Source organism: Cryptomeria japonica, chromosome 11, assembly GCF_030272615.1.
Source record: "Cryptomeria japonica chromosome 11, Sugi_1.0, whole genome shotgun sequence".
NCBI classification, from domain to species: Eukaryota; Viridiplantae; Streptophyta; class Pinopsida; order Cupressales; family Cupressaceae; genus Cryptomeria; species Cryptomeria japonica.
Window position 1 is genome coordinate 577,069,530 of NC_081415.1, and position 22,880 is coordinate 577,092,409.

The following is a 22,880-nucleotide window of genomic DNA, read 5'->3' on the forward strand; positions in this document are numbered from 1 at the left end:
TAAGGACTCATGCTCTCCCTTATGAACCCCTTTATTAACAATTCACAAATCTGCCTTCTCATCTCTTCATTTTCTTTTGGAGATAATTGGTATGCTACTTGAATAGGAAGCTTCAGTCTTGACACTAATTCAATATGGTGTGTAATACCTCTTGATGGAGGCAAACCAACCGGCAACTTTGATGGAGTGATGTCAAAATATTCTTTCAACAATCGTTGCACCTTTGGTGGATTTTGCATCCTACTAAGCTCACTTGCTTCTGTCAGGCATAGTAAATAGCACTTGGAGCCATTGTGGATTGCTTTGATACCAAAACTGATGTAGATAAGGCCTCTACTCCTGCAATCAGCTCTCAGAGAAGTCTAAAGATCTCACTATAAACTGAAAAATGATTACCATTTTCCTATCACAGAGAATCAACAAAAAAATTAAAAACTGCAGCATTTTATTTCTATTAGATATCAGATCAAAACATAAAATCTGTGTAGAAAAAAAAAATGGCCCAGCTGGAAACTGATACGGTGAAGGAGAATTCCCCTATCAGTTACGGGAGTCATCCTTTACATTAGCCAGGATGGATGCATTTTCTTTCTCTGCTTTTAATTTCCTAGTATTGGGATACATGCTAGGGTTGTCACCTCAATTGCAAGGCACTGGTGCTTGTCACTAAAATTGAGGGCAATGGGGATTCACTGAATTGCCTGTTAAGTGCTCTCCGTGCATTAATCTGAAAGTGCAAGTAGTTGGGCTTAGACATTCTTTACCAAAGAGTCAATTTACTATTTAGCATTGAACGAAGCAGTGATTGTATGATAAGTGATGTTCCTAAAAGCTAGAGCATCCTTCTTGAATGGACAAATCCATCTATGGTTTTTGGTTGGAATTAGAAAAACTAATGTGCAGGCAAGATACCGAAAACAAAACCATAATATTAAAAATACAGAAGAATGAGATAGACATCAATGCCTGGTCCTACAGACTTTGGGGTTATGAAACATTGGAAATAAATTTATTTCAAAAAACCTTTAACTTGTCAATATCATTTACAATTCTTCACATTCCAGCTCCTTTAGGAACGCAACCCTCTTTTGGAATAATATTTGTATATATATATTGGATGATCAGGCCTGCAAATTAAAGTTTGCAATGGCTTCCAGTTCCATACAAAGGTACTGGTATAAAAAAATGTGTTAGGAAATGCTAAAATCTTATAAGTCTGAAATCTAGGTATATCCACAAAGAATGGTGCCTTGTAGGAAATCTGGGCTTCTTGCATCCTTGAAGATATATCTCTAATATATGAGATCATATTCAGATGACAGAAATACAAACATTTCCTTCAAATCCTATGCTCCGTGTTAGAGTCCTGTTTAACCTTCACACTTTCAGCATTCACTTGTACAACTTTATAGCATGTTGAAACTTGCATTGATGTTTCCCTTGAAGAAGGGCGAGAGAGCTTGCTGATGGGGATGGTTGTTGAGTTTTCTGAGATCTATAAAAAGTACTCTATGTTTATAGTTTTAGATGTTCATTCATATATTATTGGCATTTAGATATGTCCTGTCCATTAAGTATTTGCACTGGGGTGGTATCATAAAATAGCTGCAATGTGAATGGAGCATGTTGTTATATTAGAGGAAAATCTGGTTTGTTTCTTCATGTGTGATTGTTAAGGTCTTACAGGTCTAATGGCAGCATTTATAGCATCAGTTCTTTTTCAAAATCGATATAAGACGAGAGATTTAATCAATAAAACGGATCATCAATTTTGCTCGAAAGTTTTTGCTCTCTGCTTTATATACTTTGTGGAATGACATACTTGAAATAAACCACAACGGGGTCATGTGTTTTGACTCTTATATGTCAACTTGTGATGTTCTTCTTGGTTGTTGCTTGCTGCTTTCTGCAACCACCTCCAACGTAAGTAATGCATCTGTTGTTTATCTATGCTTCTCATATGGCAGTTGGAATTATAGCTAGTTTTTGCATATAATGTAAATTGGATTACAGTACTCTGTCTTGCACATTTTAACAAACACTTTGTATGCTTTTGTACACCTCTTTTGGGAAAAGCTGCATAGCTTATCGTTTCAAAGTGAAGGTATCATTCAATATCCTTGCAGTTAAATATCTGTCCATCCTTATTTGGGTAGTCTTTTGTCGAGAGCCCAAAAAGATCAAATACTTTTATTTATCAATTCCAAAAATAAAACTTGAAAATTTTATCCCCAAAATTAAATCACATAATAATAAACTATTATAGAAGATGACAGAGTCTTATTCATTTAGCCACCTGTATGAATCATTATTTATAAGAGACAGTTGTGATCTATGCTTACCTCAATGCAAATTACTCGTTAATTAAATATTTGGGAGCGTGGTGCAAGCTGGTCATGAGTTTGCACTCACACTTGCAGCTTTCCATCCAGTAAGGAAATGCTAGACCTTTATGCCAAACCTCCAAAAGTGAACTGTAAGTGCCATTTAAATCATAAAACAAACCAACTAATGTATTTGAATCTCTACGCCTTGCCAAGCAAGCCTCTGGCGGTCTAACAGCAAATGTCCTTCTCTACTCCTTAGCTCAATTAGAACATTGTAGTCTTTTGTCTCCCAATCATAGTGTCTATAAAATGCTTCATAAAAATGAATACGTAGGAATCGTTCAGGAAAATTTTCCTTTGGAAATGTTTATTAATCATATTTCATCACAGAGGAATGGAAACAAAAGTTCAGATGCATTGATCAGAGTCCGCCGATTGACTTGAAGCTTCATTTTTGTTGGATCCTGTTTGATACCTTTTCGATGTACTTGTTAAATCCTGATCCAACTATTTCAAGGCTATTTCCTGCAACCCTAAAATTGCTTTTACCGTCGTCATTTTCTTGGAACTTCAGCTGGTATCTTTTGTAAATCTCTCATCCATTTCGAAAACCATTTTTCGTAGATTCGTTGTAAGGCCATTCATTGAGTGATGCCAATGACTACTTGCATGGCACTTCATAAAACGAGAGCAAGGCTAACATTTCAATTTTACGCTATCACGCTGGCAATGTGTTCATTGTTCAAAAGAAGAGAGTTTGTTTTACCACCTGTTGCTCTGCTCTCTTAGCATTTAATAAACTAAAAAGCTAAATATGCTTTAGGGTGAATAGTTTGGATTTCTGCTGATAACTATCTTATATTGCTTCAAAATCTTATCAGATAATATAACTTCTCAAGAAATTGGACGAGTGGTCCATGCTGTTAGACAAATAATTTTGCGGCTAATGAGAAATTAATTTCTTATATAATCCATAGTAGAAGATCAGAAATAGAAAGGAGTTTGAAGACAATCTACAGCTACAATACTTGGTCTCTTAGACTGGATAAGGATCATTAAAATCATTCGTTCATTCACACAAGTTTGTCACAGTTTAAAATTAATTATTGTCATTTTAAGGAAACCATGTTCTATTTACAGAGTCAGGCGGGACGGAAGGAAAAAAGAGTGAAAAATGACTTGTCCATTAGTGACCTTGTTGTCATCGAGTCAAAATTGAGAAGTTTCACTAGAGATGCGGGAACTTTTTCGTTTACGTGGGCAACACGGTACATAGAGAAACCGGCTCTTATGTATACAGGAGGACTAGCTTGATTCGGTAGATTGTTTTTGGTAAAAGAAGATTGAGATGCAGAAGCCTCACGTTGTGGCAGTTCCATTCCCAGCGTTGGGTCAGTTCATCCCTTTTCTCCACTTGGCAAAGCTCCTGTCTTCCCATGGCATAGCCGTCAGTTATGTCACAACGCCAGGTAGGCCTGGTTGACGGTCACCCCTACCTGTCATGAATTTTTGATGACGGTTTAGTCATTTCAATGTCTTTCATTTGACGTTTTAAGAAAAATACTATCTGTCAAAAAATATAAAAGTAGAAGATTGAGGCAATGAAAATCAATGCACATCTTTGGGAAGAAATGAGAATCATTATGAAAAAATAATGATAAATTAGTAATATATGTAAAAATCTTAAATTTACTAAATAAGTTTCTAAATTAATACACTAATATATATTATATATTAAAAATTAAATGATAATCAATTAATAATTACTAATTCAGTAATAATAAACATTTAAATTTTAAAATTATATATATTATGACAAGTTTCTATAACAATCTTATTAAATATATTTAAAAAATTAAATTGACCAAGTTTCTAAGTTCATATATAAAAAAATAGAATATATTGTAAAAATTCATATTAAAATATCTTATCAATTATATTCTATCATTTCAATTTTGATAAGTTTCTAAATTCATAATAAAAAATAGAACTATTCTAAAAAATCATATTAAAATATTATAAAATTAAAAACAATTACATCCTTCCATATTCTAAATCCTTCCATTTCAAAATATTCTAAATAAATTTGTATTTTTATAATAAACATTCTAAACTAATATATATATTACCTACTATATTTTTTTATGGTTTATTTATAATTTAAAGTATCATCTATACGATTTTAGAAAAAAATAGCATGTCAATGCATACGCTCTACTAATTTTGTTCAAAAGTGAAAAAACGGCCATTTTGACTGTCAAATTCCAGGCCTGACGCCAGGTAACGTCTCCCGTCTGCAGAGTCTCCTTGTTCAACGTCTAAACGATGGTCTCGATGTTCGCCTGGTTGTCCTTCCCACGCCCGCCGTGGAAGGCTTACAAGGACAAGAGAGCACCGATCTCCTTTCCCCGGAATCAGACGACCTTATCTTTGAGCTAGCGGAAAGCCTTCAACACCCTTTCAAACATTTGGATGGAGCAGCAATTCCACCAACAAACAGCAGCACCTCCTCTGTGTATCATCCACGATATGTTCATGGGCTGGGCTGCAGACACAGCCCAAAAATATAACACTGCCAGTATTCTGTTCAATACCTGCGGGGCCTTTGCAATAAGTCTGATGCATTCCATGTCGTGTTCGATATTGCAGAACGCATTGGAGAAAGAAGAGGAGGACAGTGTAATGGTTAGCTTCGATCTTCCGCGTCCTCTCAGATTGTTTAAACATGAAGTGTCCCCCGGTTACTTCAATCCAGACCTTACAGACATCATCCAGCATTTCATTTTTCACCGTATGCAGGAAATTGGCAAAGGATCAGGATTACTAATTGATACGTTCCACGAGCTCGAGCCTTTCTATGTCCAGCACTTGAAAAAATTAACCGCTAAACCAGTTTGGGCCATAGGCCCTGTGCATCCCCAAAATTTATTTAGCGGATCTGGTAACGTTAAAACGCGAGGGAAAATGAGGGACAACAGAGAACAAGAGTTGGTTTGCTGGCTCTATAAATCACAATAATATATACTCGAATAAGATATATTAATAAAAAATGTTTATTAATATATCTTATTCGACTAGTAATTATATATTGAAAAATTAATATATAGTCGAATAAGATATATTAATAAAAAATGTTTATTTCAATATATAAATCACAATATGATTTCTACTATTTTAAAATTAAATTTTTAGATTGACTTTACTATTTTAAAATTATATTTTTATATTGAGAATTAAAAAAATTAAAATTCATAATTTAATATTATATTAATATTTTTAATCAAATAATTAAATAAAACTTCTCTATCATTTTGATTCAAAGTTTGACTGTTTGCATATTTATGTTTGGAAATTGAAATAATAACATCAATTTTAGAGTTATCATGGTCTTATTTTTTATTAATTATCTTTCAATGGTTATTTATTCAAAGTCATTTTTAAATATTCAATGTATTTATTTTTTAATGAATTTAAAGATAAGTTAGTGATGAGAATGGAATCGATATGTTACTTTTGATTACCTTATTGTCTTAAAATCAACATGTTGAAATTTATAAAGACATAATATTAAAAATTGTAATTTCTTATTTTTTGTTTTATAATATATGAAAAAAATATTTTCAAAATTAAAATTAATTGAAACAATTAATAGTTAATGGATACTAATTGAAATGTTAAGATTAAGCTAGGGTGTCGTACATATCCCATATGATAAAAGAATACACACTAATATTAAAGAATACTTAGAGGAGGGATACACTAATATTATTACAATTGAGTTTCATTTTCATCCTCCTATAAGATAAATGTATTATTTTTTAAACAATCTCACTAATTTCTACAAGTAACTTCAAGTGCTCCAACATTTGTGTAAGAATCACAAATTTATTTATAAATATCAGAATTAATAAAATATTTTAAAAGAAAAATAAGGTTTATGATCGATCAAATAAAAAAATTGTGAAATTTTACTTAATATTGCTCTTTGTATACTACTATATAAATAATAATATCATTCAATACTTTTAACTATTTGGTTGGTTTTTAATTTAATGTGAGGCTCTATTTTCATGTAGAATTATAATTTAAGTCTTTTAAAAAATGAGATCTTGTTTTTACAAAAAATGAATAGTTTTCAAAAACTTTATGTTGTGGCAATGCCATTCTCAACATTGATGCACTTCGCCACTTTTATTGATTTTAGAGTGGTCATGGTTTCTCATGGCCTTGCCACCAATTATATCATGATTTTTTCTAATGTCTCTTACCTAAAATATTATGTTGTTGAAGCTAAAAATAATAGTCTTGATATTCCTACAATATCCTTTCCCATGCTTACTATGGGAGGCTTATTTAGGGTCATAGGATCACATAGAATCAAGTACCCGTATCTTTGAACTAGATCAAAAGCATTGAAACATCCTTTAGTAATTGGATGGAATGATGATTCTTATCTAGCACCAAGTTTGGTTCAATACTAATGTATGTGGAAGTGGGGACCACAAACATCCTCTTAATATCTCTCCAAAAAAAACCCTTATGATAAAACTAACATGATTATCATGTAGTGTGTTCACTCATAGTGAATATCACCTAGTTTTGACTAACCACTACATTACCACAAAACTCAAACTTGGTAGTTACTCCTTAAAATATAAAAATAAAATGTGATCCAGTATTCATAAATATACATTTAAAAAAACATGAACAAAACATTGTGTTGGTATGTGTATAAAGATAAGGAGCCAAAAAGTGGCCAAAGTCTAATAATTCAAAATAAACTTATTTTATAGCTCCTAAATGTTGTTAATCATGTAAACATGTTATAATGTGTATACATTTTAGTTTGGAACAAGTTTGAATTCACTCATCCTAAAAGGTTGCATGCAAGTAGGGTGCTAAAAATGTGTTTTAAAAAATCTCTTAAAAAACAAGTGTGTATTCTTTTCTAAACATGAATATATTAAAGCTTTGTTCTTTAATTATTTTTAATATTATGTTTATTTTTTCAAGAACATATGCATTGCTTTTTCTATGGAATGTTTTATTTATTCATCCGAATTGGACAAAAACAACATTCACTTTCTAAAATTATTTCTATAACCATTGGTTTTTTTTTTCAATTTTCTTTTCAAATTTAGATACTTTAATATATTTTTTGAAGTTTTTTTAAAATTTATTTTCACTTCCAAAACTAACAAATTGAATACAAGAAAGATACATATGTGTGAGTTCCATGACTCTCAATCTTTAACTAGGATATATATATATATATATATATATATATATATATATATATATATATATATATATATATATATATATATATATATATATATATATATATATATATATATATATATATATATATATATACTACTTTACTCTCAATATCAACATCTAATTGAGAATTTGTGTTTTTTATTTCAATTCAAGAAATCAATTGTAATATAATATGATTATACTTTATTATCATTGATTAATGGATTAGATGCCAACTCCATAAAAGTTTTACAACTCTATTCTAGTAAAAAAATTGACTTGTATTTCCCTACATAGCTACCAATGTGGTTATATAAATCATAGATATGGTGTGCATACTTGTATTTAAGCCCTATAAGAGTGAATAAAGAGCTAAAAATCAATTATTGGTGTGGATTTTTTTCGTGTTGATACAACTTATTTTTATTCTTTTTTCATTGTTTCTAATTATAAAATTGTAGGTAACAATTTTCCAGTCAAGAGCCAAAAATCAATTATTGGTGTGGATTTTTTTTGTGTTGATACAATTTATTTTTATTTTTCATTCGTTGTTTCTAATGATAAAATTGTAGGTAACAATTTTCTAGTCAAGATATTTTTTCATTTTTTCCACTTTCAAGAACATGTATACATGCTTACTTTTAAGATTTGATGATTAAATGAAGCAACAATGTGATGTGTGTGTGGTAGAGCACTCAAGTAACTTCTAATCTATATGCATAATTTTAAATAAATAATATTGTTTAAATTACTCTTATAATATAGTGTTGATTCAAGCATGCCCTCATGTTATTATATTTCAAACTTGCATCATGTTAAGGGAAAGAGCCAAATAACATATAACTTATTTCCCTCTTAACAACTATGGCTCATCTTCTATATTTCCATATGTTATATTTCCCAAATCATTCCACCATTCATAACTAATATAAATGTTGAATTTTACCTACTAAAAAATAAATTTTAATATTTTTCAAAACTAAGTTTCTTGCACTAGGTTATCAGATCATTTTTCTCTCACAATGTCTGAGCATCAAGTTTCACATACTATCATTTTCATCTACATTGCTACTTGTTTTCTTCAATATTTTCTTAAAAAAATTCAAATCCTAAAGCTTGACAAATGACAATATCCTTGAAAAGAAGCTCCAAAAGATGTTCATCGACATTATCAATTTTTATTATAGGTACAAACATCCAAGGTAAATCCATGTTTACACATACTGACGTCTACAAACATTATGGTTGAATTGACACTTAAAACTATTTTCATAAGTCAGGATCAAGTATATGGGCAAATCTAAGTTGGTGCACAACCACAAAACTCATAAAGCATGATCATCACAATTTATTCTCTCAAATCCAAGATCAAGTTTTAGATAATAGTCATTTATCTCAATCTTATCAACCTTCAATTTCAAGATACACATTTTTTGTTCATATTCTAATCCTATTTTATATCCAACTAAATATGTGGTGCTAACTCTTTGTCTATTTATTTATTTACTTATGATTATTGATTTCTTATTTACGTTAATATTTATATATAAGGGATGTTTTATTTCCTTACAATTATTTTACCTCATAATGAATTATTCTTTTATAATGTCTTTAATCTATTAGCTCACATTCTCGTTTGCTTTATTATTCTAGCCTCTTTAGGTAGTCCTTTAGTTGATCAATTGGATTATATATGTGTCAACATGAAGAGTTGGAAAGCTAACTCCTCTCTTGAAAGGAACCCAAAAATATCCCCAAGGCCTCAAAGTTACTAAGTCTTAGTTTTGGAAGAGACTTTAAATGTATGTTATTTCATCAAGTGGCCTATTAGATTCCCAGTTTTAAATTATCAAGTGGTTAAGTTTTAATCTCAAATCTATAAGTTTTGAAATTTTCAAAAAAGACATATGACTATAATTTTAATAGATATTGAATATGTCATAGTTACAACTAGTTTAAGATTTATATTAACCAAATGAAACTTATGTGCTCATTTTCATCAAGATAATACAATAAAAATGAACTTGCCAAGATAAATGTTTCTTTACATTCACAAGAATGTTGTTGATTTCATTTAAAAACTAAAACTAAAAAGTAAAAGATTAAAATCTATTACAAACAACTTTGAAAAGAAAAAAAGTTTTGGAAGAGGAAGAGGAAGAGAAAAGAAAAGTATGTATTATTATGGAAGATGAGGTTGCATTTTAAGATAAAGCATGTGGGAGATACTATCTTTGAAAGATTAGATAATCACCATCATTTTATACCATCATCCACAATATGCAAAATGAAACTTCAAACATAAAGAGTTGACATGAAATGCATAAGATTCAACTTGTATTCTATGAAAATTTGATTTGGTATGTCTCACAAACAGATGCAATTTATCAAGAACATAAGCTAAAATACAAATTTTATTTACAAAAATAGGAAAAGGGCATCAGTTACTATTCATGTTCCAATAACCATTCACTCCTTGCACACCCAACCCCCTAGTTACTAACCTAAAATAAAAAACAAAAATCAAATAACTATAATCCCATTAATTAATTTCACATGTACCAATAGCCGCTCATTTTTTAGCTTTTTTGGACCATAATTGGCCAATTTATTCACCTTTATTGTACCCATAATGCACAACTGCTAGGGCATTTGTGCATAAGTATTGGCATATTTAAGTGCATGGTTATTGAGACATCTTTAAGAAAGTATCGGGCGACACTTTGAAATGTGAATTTTTTGATATTTGCATGCATAACAGTCTCATAATGTGCATCGTTATCACCCAGAAGCCAAAACAATAGCTAAAAGCAGTTAAATCACATGCAGAGACAACCAAAAAAAGATCATCAAAATCTAATGTACCATTTATAGTCTATAGGTGTGTGAAGTTAGCTATAATGACTACTAGTACGCTTCTCCTAACATATTACAAAATAATAAAGAATTATTACAACTATCAACAATCCTTTCTAGGAATTAAAACCTAATTCCACCTATGACCTTGCATCTTTTTTTTCATTAAAGACAAATTCCCTCCCGTCTTTTAACATATCCATCCAAATCAATGGGCTACATATCAATCATGGACTACATTGGTACTATGGATCAAAATTTTTTAAGGACCCTGATAACAATTCCTCTCTGTTAATTTTAGCTACAAGTCCTCTACTAGACATCAAAATAGGTATTGACAAAACCATTATCAAAATAGATATTGACAAAGCCATTATTTAAATTTAATAATTAAATCAAATACTAGTCTTGTCAATACCCATTTTAATGACATAATCAATACCCTTTATTCACCTTTTATCTCCACTTCTCATGTGAGTACTACTTTTATGTCTGCGCGCCTCTATTTACATTCCTTTTTAAGGGAAGAGCACCAGTAGCCGTCATAGCTAACTTCACGCACCCACAGATCCTAAATGATACATCGAATTTTAATTTTTTTTTTTTGGTTGTCTTCGTATGCGACTTAACTTCTTAAACCTATTGATCTGGCTCTTGGGTAGTAATGATTCAATCTCTGGGGTCATTATGCATCGAAAGGTCAAAAAGTGGTCATTTCAAAGTGTCGCCCGATACTTGACCTCTTTTGCACCAATACCCGCACACCAAAAGGCTAATATCCATTTATAAAATACCTAAAAAGTAATATATTTTTCACCTATCTATAAAAAATAATTAACCTAAAAAATTTATCATATGCATATAATTAAAAATATTATGAATATACCAATGTTTAAAATGGGTGTTCAAAAAACATTTTCACCACCCATAACCCCCTTCCCGCGTAGGTATGGTGGCCCCACGTGGCACGAACTCCCGCTATCTTTTTTGCCCTCAAAACTTAGGGAAATGAAGAGTTTTAGTTGCATTTTCGTCACTCGCAACCTCATGTCTCCGTCGACGGCCTCCTCTGCAACCTCGTCTTCACTCGCAACCTCGGCCTCCTCTGCATCCTCCTCATCAGCTTGCTCCCAGGTAACAGTCACTCTTCCTCCTTGCATATTGGATGTCCAATGATGGTTTTGCTCCTTCGTAGCTGCATTATGCTTTGTCTATTGATGATTTCTTCATATGCGGTTTAGGGTTTCGTTTCAATGCTCTGTTATAGTTTAATAATGCCGAAATCCTGACACAAAACGGCAAAAAAATTGAATATCTCTTCGTTTACTTCGAAACCCATTCATTATTTTTCATTTCATCTTTTGGTTGCACTGTTAAATGGTGTTTCTCTATTTATAATGCCGAAATCATCACAGAGAATGAAAAAACAATTGATTATTGTTCATAATTGTTCGAGACCCCTTCATTATTTATCATTTCTTTCTATGGGTGCACTGTTAAATGGTGTCTCTCTGTTTATAATGTCGAAATCATTACAGTGAATGTGAAAAAAATTGATTATTGTTCATAATTGTTTGAAACCCCTTCATTATTTATCATTTCTTTTTATGGGTGCACTGTTAAATGGTGTCTCTCTGTTTATAATGCCGATATCATTAGAATGAATGCGAAAAAAATTGATTATTGTTTATAATTGTTCGAAACCCCTTCATTATTTATCATTTCATTTTATGGGTGCGTTGTTAAATAGAGTCTCTCTGTTTATAATGCCGAAATCATTACAGTGAATGCGAAAAAAATTGATTATTGTTCATAATTGTTCGAAACCCCTTCATTATTTATCATTTATTTTTATGGGTGCACTGTTAAATGGTGTCTCTCTATTTATAATGCTGAAATCATTACAGTGAATGCGAAAATAATTGATTATTGTTCATAATTGTTCAAAACCCCTTCATTATTTATCATTTCTTTTTATGGGTGCGCTGTTAAATGGTGTCTCTCTATTTATAATGCAGAAATCATTACAGTGAATGCGAAAATAATTGATTATCATTCATAATTGTTCGAAACCCCTTCATTATTTATCATTTCCTTTTATGGGTGCGTTGTTAAATGGTGTCTCTCTATTTATAACGCCGAAATTATTACAGTGAATGCGAGAATAATTGATTATTGTTCATAATTGTTTGAAACCCCTTCATTATTTATCATTTCTTTTTATGGGTGCAATGTTAAATGGTGTCTCTCTGTTTATAATGCTGAAATCATTACAGTGAATGCAAAAATAATTGATTATTGTTCATAATTGTTCGAAACCCCTTCATTATTTATCATTTCCTTTTATGGGTGCGCTGTTAAATGGTGTCTCTCTGTTTATAATGTCAAATCATTACAGTGAATGCGAAAAAAATGGACTATTGTTCATAATTGTTCAAAACCCCTTCATTATTTATTTACATATATACATATATACACACACACACAGATATGTGTGTGTGTGTGTGTGTGTGTGTGTGTGTGTGTGTTTGTATTAAATGGTTAATGGGTGTGTTGTTACATGGTGTCTCTCTGTTTATAATGCCGAAATCATTACAGTGAATGCAAAAAAAATTGATTATTGTTCATAATTATTCGAAACCCCTTCATTATTTATCATTTCATTTTATGGGTGCGCTTTTAAATGGTCTCTCTGTTTATAATGCCAAAATCATTACAGAAAATGCAAAAAAGATTAATTATTGTTCATAATTATTCGAAACCGCTTCATTATTTATCATTACATATATACATATATACATATATACACATATATATGTATGTGTGTGTGTGTGTGTGTGTGTGTGTGTGTGTGTGTGTGTGTGTGTGTGTGTGTGTGTGTGTTATTGTCGACATATAACAACCTTCTCACATACACGTGGCACAAACTCCCGCTATCCTTTTGGCCCTAAAAACTTAGGGAAATGAAGATTTTTTGTGGCATTTTCATTGTTTGCTCTGCCTTCAATTTGTTAATATACTCACTATAAATAATATTATCATGCATACCATATATTACTTCCAATAAATTTCATATGAAAAATAGAACAACATCATTCAGCCATTTACTCATTTGAGAAATTAATTTGCATCTTAATACTATATCAACAATATCCACTTTTTAATCACATCACAGTTACATCTTCCACTCATGCATTTCGTGCTTCCAGTTTCTCTCCTTGTTATATAATGTTTCAAGTTTTGTACCTATACACACACACACACACACACGACACCATTTTTTTTTGTTGAAAGATGTTCAATAATGTAATTGTTCACTATCTAATAGAATATCAACAATATCCAATTTTCAATCACATCATAGTTACATACTGAACTCCTGCATGGCGAATTTTGAGTTCTCTGCCTATATGGTTATTGTCTATATTATCATGCATACAGAAATAGAGACACATTACCATTTTATTTTGTTCAAAGATGTTCAATGATGAGTTACAGAAATAGATTTGTTTTTCATCATTTATCTCAATGGCATTGAGGGTTTCATTTCAATGATCTGTCTCTCTCTATATATTTATACAGTAGCATTTTTATTTTGTTGAAAGATGTTCAATGATGGAATTGTTCACTATCTAATAGAATATCAGCAATATCAATTCTCAATCACATCACAGTTACATATTTTACTCCTGCATCTCATGCTTTTAGTTTGTCTCCTTGTTATATACAGTTTCAAGTTTTGTGCCTATATGGTTATTGTCCATATATATGTATACACATACATATATATACACACAATCACATATACATATATATGTATATGTATATATATACATGCATACATATATATATATATATACATGCATACATACATATATATATATATATATATATATATATATATATATACATGAAGAAACACACAATAGCATAATATGTTCTGTAACGATGGTTGTTTCGAGTTCTCTGGCTATATGGTTATTGTCTATAAATATTTTTATATGTATATGGACAATAACCATATAGTCACAAAACTTGTTGTAATTGTAGTCACATAAATCTGTCCATTTTAATTAAATGAATACTTGCTGTTTATTTGATTAAAAATCCACTAGCTATCAGTTAATTAAATTAATATTTAATTAATTCATCTTCAAACATTCTCTTATTAATTAAATAAATTATTCAATTTATTTCAATTAACTCATTAAGCCAAATTCACAATCAATTAAATGAATAAATCCTATTTATTCAATTTAATCCCCTTTCCTCTTTTAAATAAATTAAATAAAACATTTATTTAAATCATTAAATGCCCCCACTTGCATTCTCCTAAAAATGCAACTTGCATCTATTTGTTGAAATTTATTTTAATAAAAATCATATTTTCTCTCACCCAACTTGCAATCCTAACCCCCTTCTAGATTCTTCTAACCCCTTCCTAATTAGCCTAATCCATCCCCTAAATATTGTCACATTCCTAAGCAACTTGGAGTCACTTCTCAAAGAATCCAAAGTCTTTGAAAAGCATTTATTGCTTTGTGTGTTTAACAATTTAACCTCTAAAGTCTTCCAAACCACTAATGGCTCTTACATGACCATTTATGGTTAAATCCACTTGTACCCATGGTTAGGGACTTTGACCCCTAACTCAACCCTCATGCAACCCATGTGTCTCCTCAAGCATTTATTACTTTGACCATGGTTATCCTCACTAACTCTTGCACAAGAGTTTATCCATTGGATAAAAACATTATTCTTTGAATAATAAATTTATTGACTCAACCCAACCTTAACCTTAACTCCCAAGTTAACCCTCAGGTCATGTCAAGCATTTAATGTTTCTTGCCTCTCCTCTCAACCCCTCTCATGTTGACACTTGTTATCCTGGGATTGGGTTGATAGCCCTCACATGGATTGAATATCATTCAATCCTGACCCTTGTTGAGATTACTCAATCTCAACCATCCATTGCTCCATTTTTCCTATAAATAGAGCCCATTTCTTCATAATCCAGATCCTAAAAACTTGTATGCATTTACATTATAGGGTAAGTGCACAAAGATGGTAGTCAAAAAGGGGGGTATAAGTGGACACTTTTTTCTGAAATCAGGTGAACCTGAACTTGGAGGAAAAATTTGAAAGTCATCCACTCAAGATATGAAGATAATCAAAGAACAAATATTGTAGTACTCTTAATCTAGTTTCCAAACTACTAAACTTTTTCAAAATTGGATAAAATTAAGGGGGTCAAATCCTTCGTGCACGAAAAACTGACCCTGATTTTTTCTGAAAAACATAACATAGTGTCTAACGTGCACATCAAAAAGTCATAGTTAGATTTAGTATTTTGACAAATCCTTTGGCAGAAAGATAGTTAAGAGTGAGCACTAGAAGATGTGTATTTTTTTGTAATTTTTTGTTGAGTATATTTTTTTTAATGATTTTTCCAATCGAGCACATCCTGAAAAATTAGGTACATGTTTGTGCACGAAGCATAAGTTGCACTAAACAAATCAAAAATACAATTTTTTTTTTAAATTGTAAAGAATCAAATGCACTACAATAATATATAAAGTTTTTTTAATTTGGATAAGTATATCAAAAGTTATTCAAAAAATGGTGCACCTATGTCTATGAGAACTATGGAGACACGAGTAAAAGAAATTCAATAATAATATGTTGTTGTTGTTCAAATTGAAAACAAATTATATGGTTAGAAAGCTCAGAAGATGGGTGAAAATATGGTGGCAATTTTAGAAATACCCACTTTATGAAGTATAAACCTGATGATGACAAAGTCGATAAACCAAGTTGATAAAATAAAACACGTCAAAAATGAGAGAAATGGAGGGAAATCAAACTTCCAATCCATAGCTTTGTCATCCAGGCCTATTTCCAAGCCTAAACAGTCAAAAGCGCGTACAGGGTACTTATGGTTTAAAAAGCACGTACGGGGTACTTATAGTGTAAGCAGTGCGTACGCGCTACTTTTACTATAAACAACACGTACGCGCTATTGTATAATATGGTATTCTATGTATAATATGTGTATATACATATAGTATATGTAATATATAATATGTGTATATACATATAATATATGTAATATATAATATGTGTATAATATGACATTGTATATATAATATGTTTATATACATATAATATATGTATATATATAATATATTAAACATATATATACACATGTAAGTGTATCATCTCTCTCTCTCTCTCTCTCTCTCTCTCTCTTTCTCTCTCTCTCCCTTCCTCCATACCCCATCCCTCTTTCTCTTCTTCTCTCCCTCCATACCCCACTGCAATTGTGTCTGCACTTCTATAGAAGTAAGTGAATTTATTTCTTGTCTACAACTTCCTCTTTGATTTTTATCATGTATCCTCTCCTAAAAAAATTGACTGATGGATTTTTGTGTGTATATTGAATAGGAGGAATAGGGTTTGAAATTAAGCCACGGGTGTATTACTGTGACAAACAAGGAAACCTGTAGCAATATTCTTATCGAATGTGTTTTTAATGAGTAGAGTAGATGTGGAAAATAGTGTCAACAAAGCAACATGATGAGTTAGAGTACCTACAATATGTTTTTCAGAAGAAAACAATAGGTAGGAAGAGAAAGAGGAAGAGTAACATAGATGATGTCTTGTAGAATGATAGTGGTGGGTATGTGAGAGTTCCCATGTTGTTACACAACACCTGTCACCTAAAGAAATTAAAGTTTGTTGTATGCATGGCAGTGGTAGTATATGATGATCATCACTTGTCAAACAGCTTGGAACAATACATACCCATGAAAGAAATCAAGTGTGTGATTCCTATAGTCACAATCGATTTCAGTCTTATAACCTTGCAAATTTAATAGCATCATATGTTTTAGAACTTAGGCAGTACTCTTAGGGTTAGGTCAAGCTCTTACACTTGCTTTTTAGTGAAGCCTCATTGTTTGTTCCCTTGGAGTCTCATTGTATGATGTTCTATTCATAACTTTAAATTTAATATATCATTTTATTAGCCCACCATATGACCCCTTAGGTGTCATTAGAGGTCGTATTATTTCCTAAGAGGTCATATGGTATCCTGTGACCCCTTAAGACCCCTCTTCTTTCCCTCCCCCCTACTCTCCCCCCCTCCCTCTCTCTCTCTCTCTCTCTCTCTCTCTCTCTCTCTCTCTCTCTCTCTCTCTCTCTCTCTCTCTACCTTCCCTCCCCCCTCTTCTCTCCCTCTCTCCCTCCCTCTACCTCTCCCTTCCCCCCTCTTCTCTCCCTCTCTCCCTCTCTCTCCCTATCCCCTCTCCTCTCCCTCTCTCCCCTCTCCCTCCCTCTCTCTCTCTCTCTCTCTCTCTCTCTCTCTCTCTCTCTCTCTCTCTCCCTCTCCTCTCTCTCCCTTCCCCCCTCTTCTCTCCCTCTTTCCCTCTCCCTTCCTCCATACCCCTTCTTCTCTCCCACTCCCCCTCTTCTCTGTCTCTCTGTCTCTCTCTCTCTCTCTCTCTCTCTCTCTCTCTCTCTCTCTCTCTCTCTCTCTCTCTCTCTGTCTCTCTCTCTGTCTCTCTCTCTCTCCCTCCCTCTACCTTTCTCAAGAGCGCGTACGAGGTACTGAAACTATTAGTTCCCTGCCCTACCATAACTTTTTTAAGGCTTAGTAGCGCGTACGCGATACTTATTACTCATAAGCGCATATGGGGTACTATTCCCATTATTCGTCACCCTATGATAACATTTTTAGGCTTAGTAGTGCATACGGGCTACTTATCAGCCCAGAATGGGAAAAAAGAATACCATTGGGCTTGTCAACATTTTATGGTCTAACAGCGCATACGCAGTTATTAATGTAGCATGTACACAGTTTATAGAAATAGTTTTAGTTGCCCAAGAGCCTCAATGACCTCAAAAGAAGTTTTTGATGTCGTTGAAGGCCCCACTGGAACTGTGTCTGCACTTCTATCACTATTGTATACATAAAAGTAAGTGAATTTTTTGTTTTTGCATGATTTCAAATGATTGAATTTTTGTTTTTATTAGTTTTTTGTTTTTGCATGGTTTCAAATGATTGAATTGTGATTGTTTAATAGTTTGATTCCAAAAAATAGTGATAAGATGCATATTTATGGTTCTTTATTTATTTTTGACCTTTTCTTTACATATATATAATATGATTCTATTTAGGTCAACTGATATCAACCATGGGAAAGAACAAGTGAGGAACGATGGAACAACGAGAGGCTCAAAAGGAAAGACAAAGGCAGCGTATGAAGAAATTGTGTGACATAAGAACAATGGGAGAAGAAGGTATGTCATCCTCAACATCTCAATTTGATTTACCAAACAAATATAATGCACCTAATGCAATTGAAGAAGAAACATTTGATAATTTACCATTTGAACCTAATGCAATTGAAGAAGAAACATTTGATAATTTACCGTTTGAACCTAATGCAATTGAAGAAGATACCGCATTGAATAATCAATTAAATGATGAACATATTACACCTTCTCTACTTGATGAATTGAATGTACATAATGCACCGATGTTAACACCTCCTAGAATCATTCATAGGAAACCAAAGTATCTAATTGACATTGATGAGAATATATTGAAGTCAATGCCCAATAAAATGAATGAACGAACTTGTAGGAGAATGGTTAAAAGAATATGGCAAAACTATTTTAAAAACTAAAATCAAACCACAAGATGTCAATTAATTGTTCAAATGATTAAAAATTTGAATTTTAGAGAGAATGAAAATTCTAGGCCTAAGATCATCTAAAAGTAACAGTGAAAGAACAATTGTCAGAAATCTATATGATGCATATCAATCTATTGGTTCAAAATCACGTAGTAAAGATTCTAATGCTACTCGACATATCATTACATCAACTATAATGAGCAAGAAAATTAAAAAAGATCGTTTGGTAAGCAAAACAAGTAAGTCATTAAACATTGGTAGAACAACATTAAGTAAAGCATTAAAGAGGCTAGAAAAAATAGAGGAACCTAACAATAATTCTCTTTGGGCATTCTCGGGTAGACTACCACGCAAAGACAAGGTTGTTGTAGATGCACTAAAAACATTAATTGAAAATTTTTGGCATGACAACACAAGAGTATCGTCCAACCAAATAGATGTTGTTAGAAGACGAATTGGGTCTAAAAATCATGAGCCACATGCGAAACACTATTTGGATATGACTCAAACTAAATTTTATGAAAGATTCCTTCAAAAGTTTCCTCAAATAAAAATTTCTCAAAGATTTTTTGAAATGGAAAAACCTTTTTATATTAAGATTAATCATGTACGCACCACGTGTTGTTGTAGGATGCATATTGAATTTTCCATGCATTATGATATTTTTCATCATATTTGTTCTACTTTGCACACTAACGATGTTTTGCAAGAATGTAATATACAAGCACCTCCTAAGTCAGCAAGAGAATTTATTTCAAGTGTGTTATGTAATAGACATGATGGTTGCATTAGATGCCTTGTTTGGAAGGTTCTTGTGCTATATGTGGTGGTTTGCAACACTTACCAAGATGCATACATTTGGAGAGCACACATGAAATTGGTACGAAACTAGTTTCTTTCAAAAAATACAAGACAGTCACATATGGAGTTAAAGATGGAAAATATTTGAAGAGATGTGAGCTAGTGAAAAATGATATATGTGTAGCTCAATTTATGAAAATGTTTCAAGAGAAACTAGTTTATGAGTACATAATGCATACGCATAGAGCTCGATGGTTAGATGAGCAATTCAAGTTATGTAAGGACACATTTCCTCTTGGCACCATTGTCTCTATCATTGATTTCGCTGAAAATTATATACTACAACCTCAAAATGAAGTGTAATCCATGTATTATCACTCTACACAAGTTTCTATTTTTGTACACATAGCATTCATGCATGTAGATGATAGCACAGAGGAGGATAGAAAGGTTGTAAGAGAGTATCACTTCTACATAAGTGATGATCATACTCATTCATCAGAGTTTGTAGAAGGATGCTTTAAAGTTTTCTATGATAGTTTAAGGGAAAGGAACATACGATACAACCAACACTTAATATGGTCAGATAATTGCACCGCACAATTAAAAAATGAAAGGATGTTTTATTGGTTGACAAGGATGCATGTGACAAGTGGTGTACAACATTTTTGGAATTTCACTAAGGCTAGACATGGCAAGGTAGAGCACGATGGTGCAGGAGCATGTGTGAAAAGAGCCCTAGCCAGGGAAGAATTCGAGTACGAAGGTGGTGCTGAGTTGGTAGATGCAGAAACAATTGTGCGATGGTGTAAGTCTACGATGGGTCCAGGTAATCCAGGTACGTCATTGGTTCATAGATATTTTTGGTTGATCACTGAATCTAACATTGAAAACTATCTAGATTGTTGTACAGTTGCAGGATTGAGTGACATGCACTCATTTATGAGTTCAAATTCAAGTTCACTGGTATTTTATACGAGACATATGGTATGCTTTTGCTCTTCATGTATGTATTGTTTGTGGGAATAATGTGAATCAGAAGAGTGGGTTGACAAATGGTCTTGTAGACCGTTGGTTCCCATTGATTCATATCAAATTCCCAAAGCACTACAATTGAGCCAGATGGAGACATCAGTGGATTTTGACCATGTATCCGACCTATTGGATTTAGGTGATTTTTTGAGTTAATTTGTTTGCAAGTATTCTTTTTGGTTCATTTTGTTGTACATCATACTTTATTTTTGGTATTAATTAACACTTTATAAAATGAAGGTCATGTGTATGCAGTTGTTGCAGAAGAGAACAATGAAGAAGGAACAAATTACTATTTGTGTCGTTGTGTTGAGCCTAAAAGAAAATTGACAACCACAATCATTGATGGAGAGGGTATTGAGTACCCAATAGGGTCTGTTGTCGTGATAGGAACATGGCTTCGGAGATACCCTATCAAGAATTATGATGTTTGGTTGTTCGAGGACTTTGAAACACACAGACATATTCTTCATTTCTCTAACCTTGTTGTTGCAACAAATATTCATTTGATGAAGTATCGTGGTAGACGTCATAACAAGATTTTTTGGAAAGTTCGTGAATCTAACCATGAGGCAATACTTTACACAATACGGGTTAGACCCGATCCTGAAGGCTCACTTGATTGATTCTACGGTTTAGTGTAGAATGATTTTGAGAATTTTGTATAAATCATCGCCGAATTGTTCTATATTCATTTTTTGTATATATAAATGCCTATGAGATGATTTGTAAGACAATTTTTTGTATAATCAAATAGCCAAGAGCTCATTTGACCATATTTAGAGGCAAATTTTTGAATAATATGTGACAATGTTTTGTGACTATTTTGTGTGTCAATGTTTTGTGACTATGTTTTGAGTATATGTGATGTGTCCCTGGTCAATCATGAGCATTCTTGATTCTTTTATAATCATGTATAATTATTTGTCATTATCGGTTCATAGGGGTCATAGATTGAGACTAGATACAATTTGAGCAAAAATTGTCATTGTTGTCAAAAAAATTATCAAAAAAGTTGTCAAGCAACTTCTACATTGCATCGGTAGGGTATGACTCTCAAAGTTTTGATGCTTTGGGATGCACAACAGGGGCATGCCTAGCGTAAACTTTCTCACCTGGACGCGCTCGCGACGTTGGTTTGTGCATATGATGAACATAATCAATTCTAGCCAATCTTGCAACTTTTCCTTGCAAGCAACTGATGGTTTTTTGAGCAGGCAAAAAAATGCTACTAATTGAAAATGGCTCCGAGTCGTCGAAAACTGAGATAGGCCATTGTAGAGGAGCCTCATGAGACCTCATAGGATCAAACAAATTGACTGTATGTGTCATGGATTGGAAGAAACAGTCCGTCAAATTTTGACAATTTTTTGGACTCAGGGCACTTGAGAGATCGCACCGGTAGGATATGACTCTCAATGTTCTGGTGCTTTGGGATGCACGATAGGGGCATGCCTAGCATGAACCTGCCCACCAAAACACGCTCGCGATGTTGGTTTGTGCATATGATGAACAAAATCAATTCTAGCCAATCTTGCAACTTTTCCTTGCAAGCAACTGACGGTTTTTGGAGCAGGTGAAAAAATGCTACTAATTGAAAATGGCTTCGAGTTGTCGAAAATCGAGATAGGCCATTGTAGAGGAGTCTCACATGATCCCACGAGATCAAACAGATCGACTGTATGTGTCATGGATTGGAAGAAACAGTCCGTCAAATTTTGACAATTTTTTGGACTTAGGGCACTTGAGAGATCGCACCGGTAGGGTATGACTCTCGACGTTCTGGTGCTTTGGGATGCACGATAGGGGCATGCCTAGTGTAAACCTACCCACCTAGATGTGCTCACGATGTCGGTTTGTGCACATGACGAACAAAATCAATTCTATTTAATCTTGCAACTTT

General features: G+C 32.6%; 1 protein-coding gene across 1 annotated transcript; it reads left to right on the forward strand.

Moving 5' to 3' along the window:
* The first annotated feature begins 4,799 nt into the window (after positions 1 to 4,799).
* Positions 4,800 to 5,345, forward strand: LOC131860347 (scopoletin glucosyltransferase-like). Its single transcript, XM_059214743.1, has one exon. It carries the CDS (start codon positions 4,800 to 4,802, stop codon positions 5,343 to 5,345), a length of 546 nt encoding a protein of 181 aa, XP_059070726.1.
* The last annotated feature ends 17,535 nt before the right edge of the window (positions 5,346 to 22,880 follow it).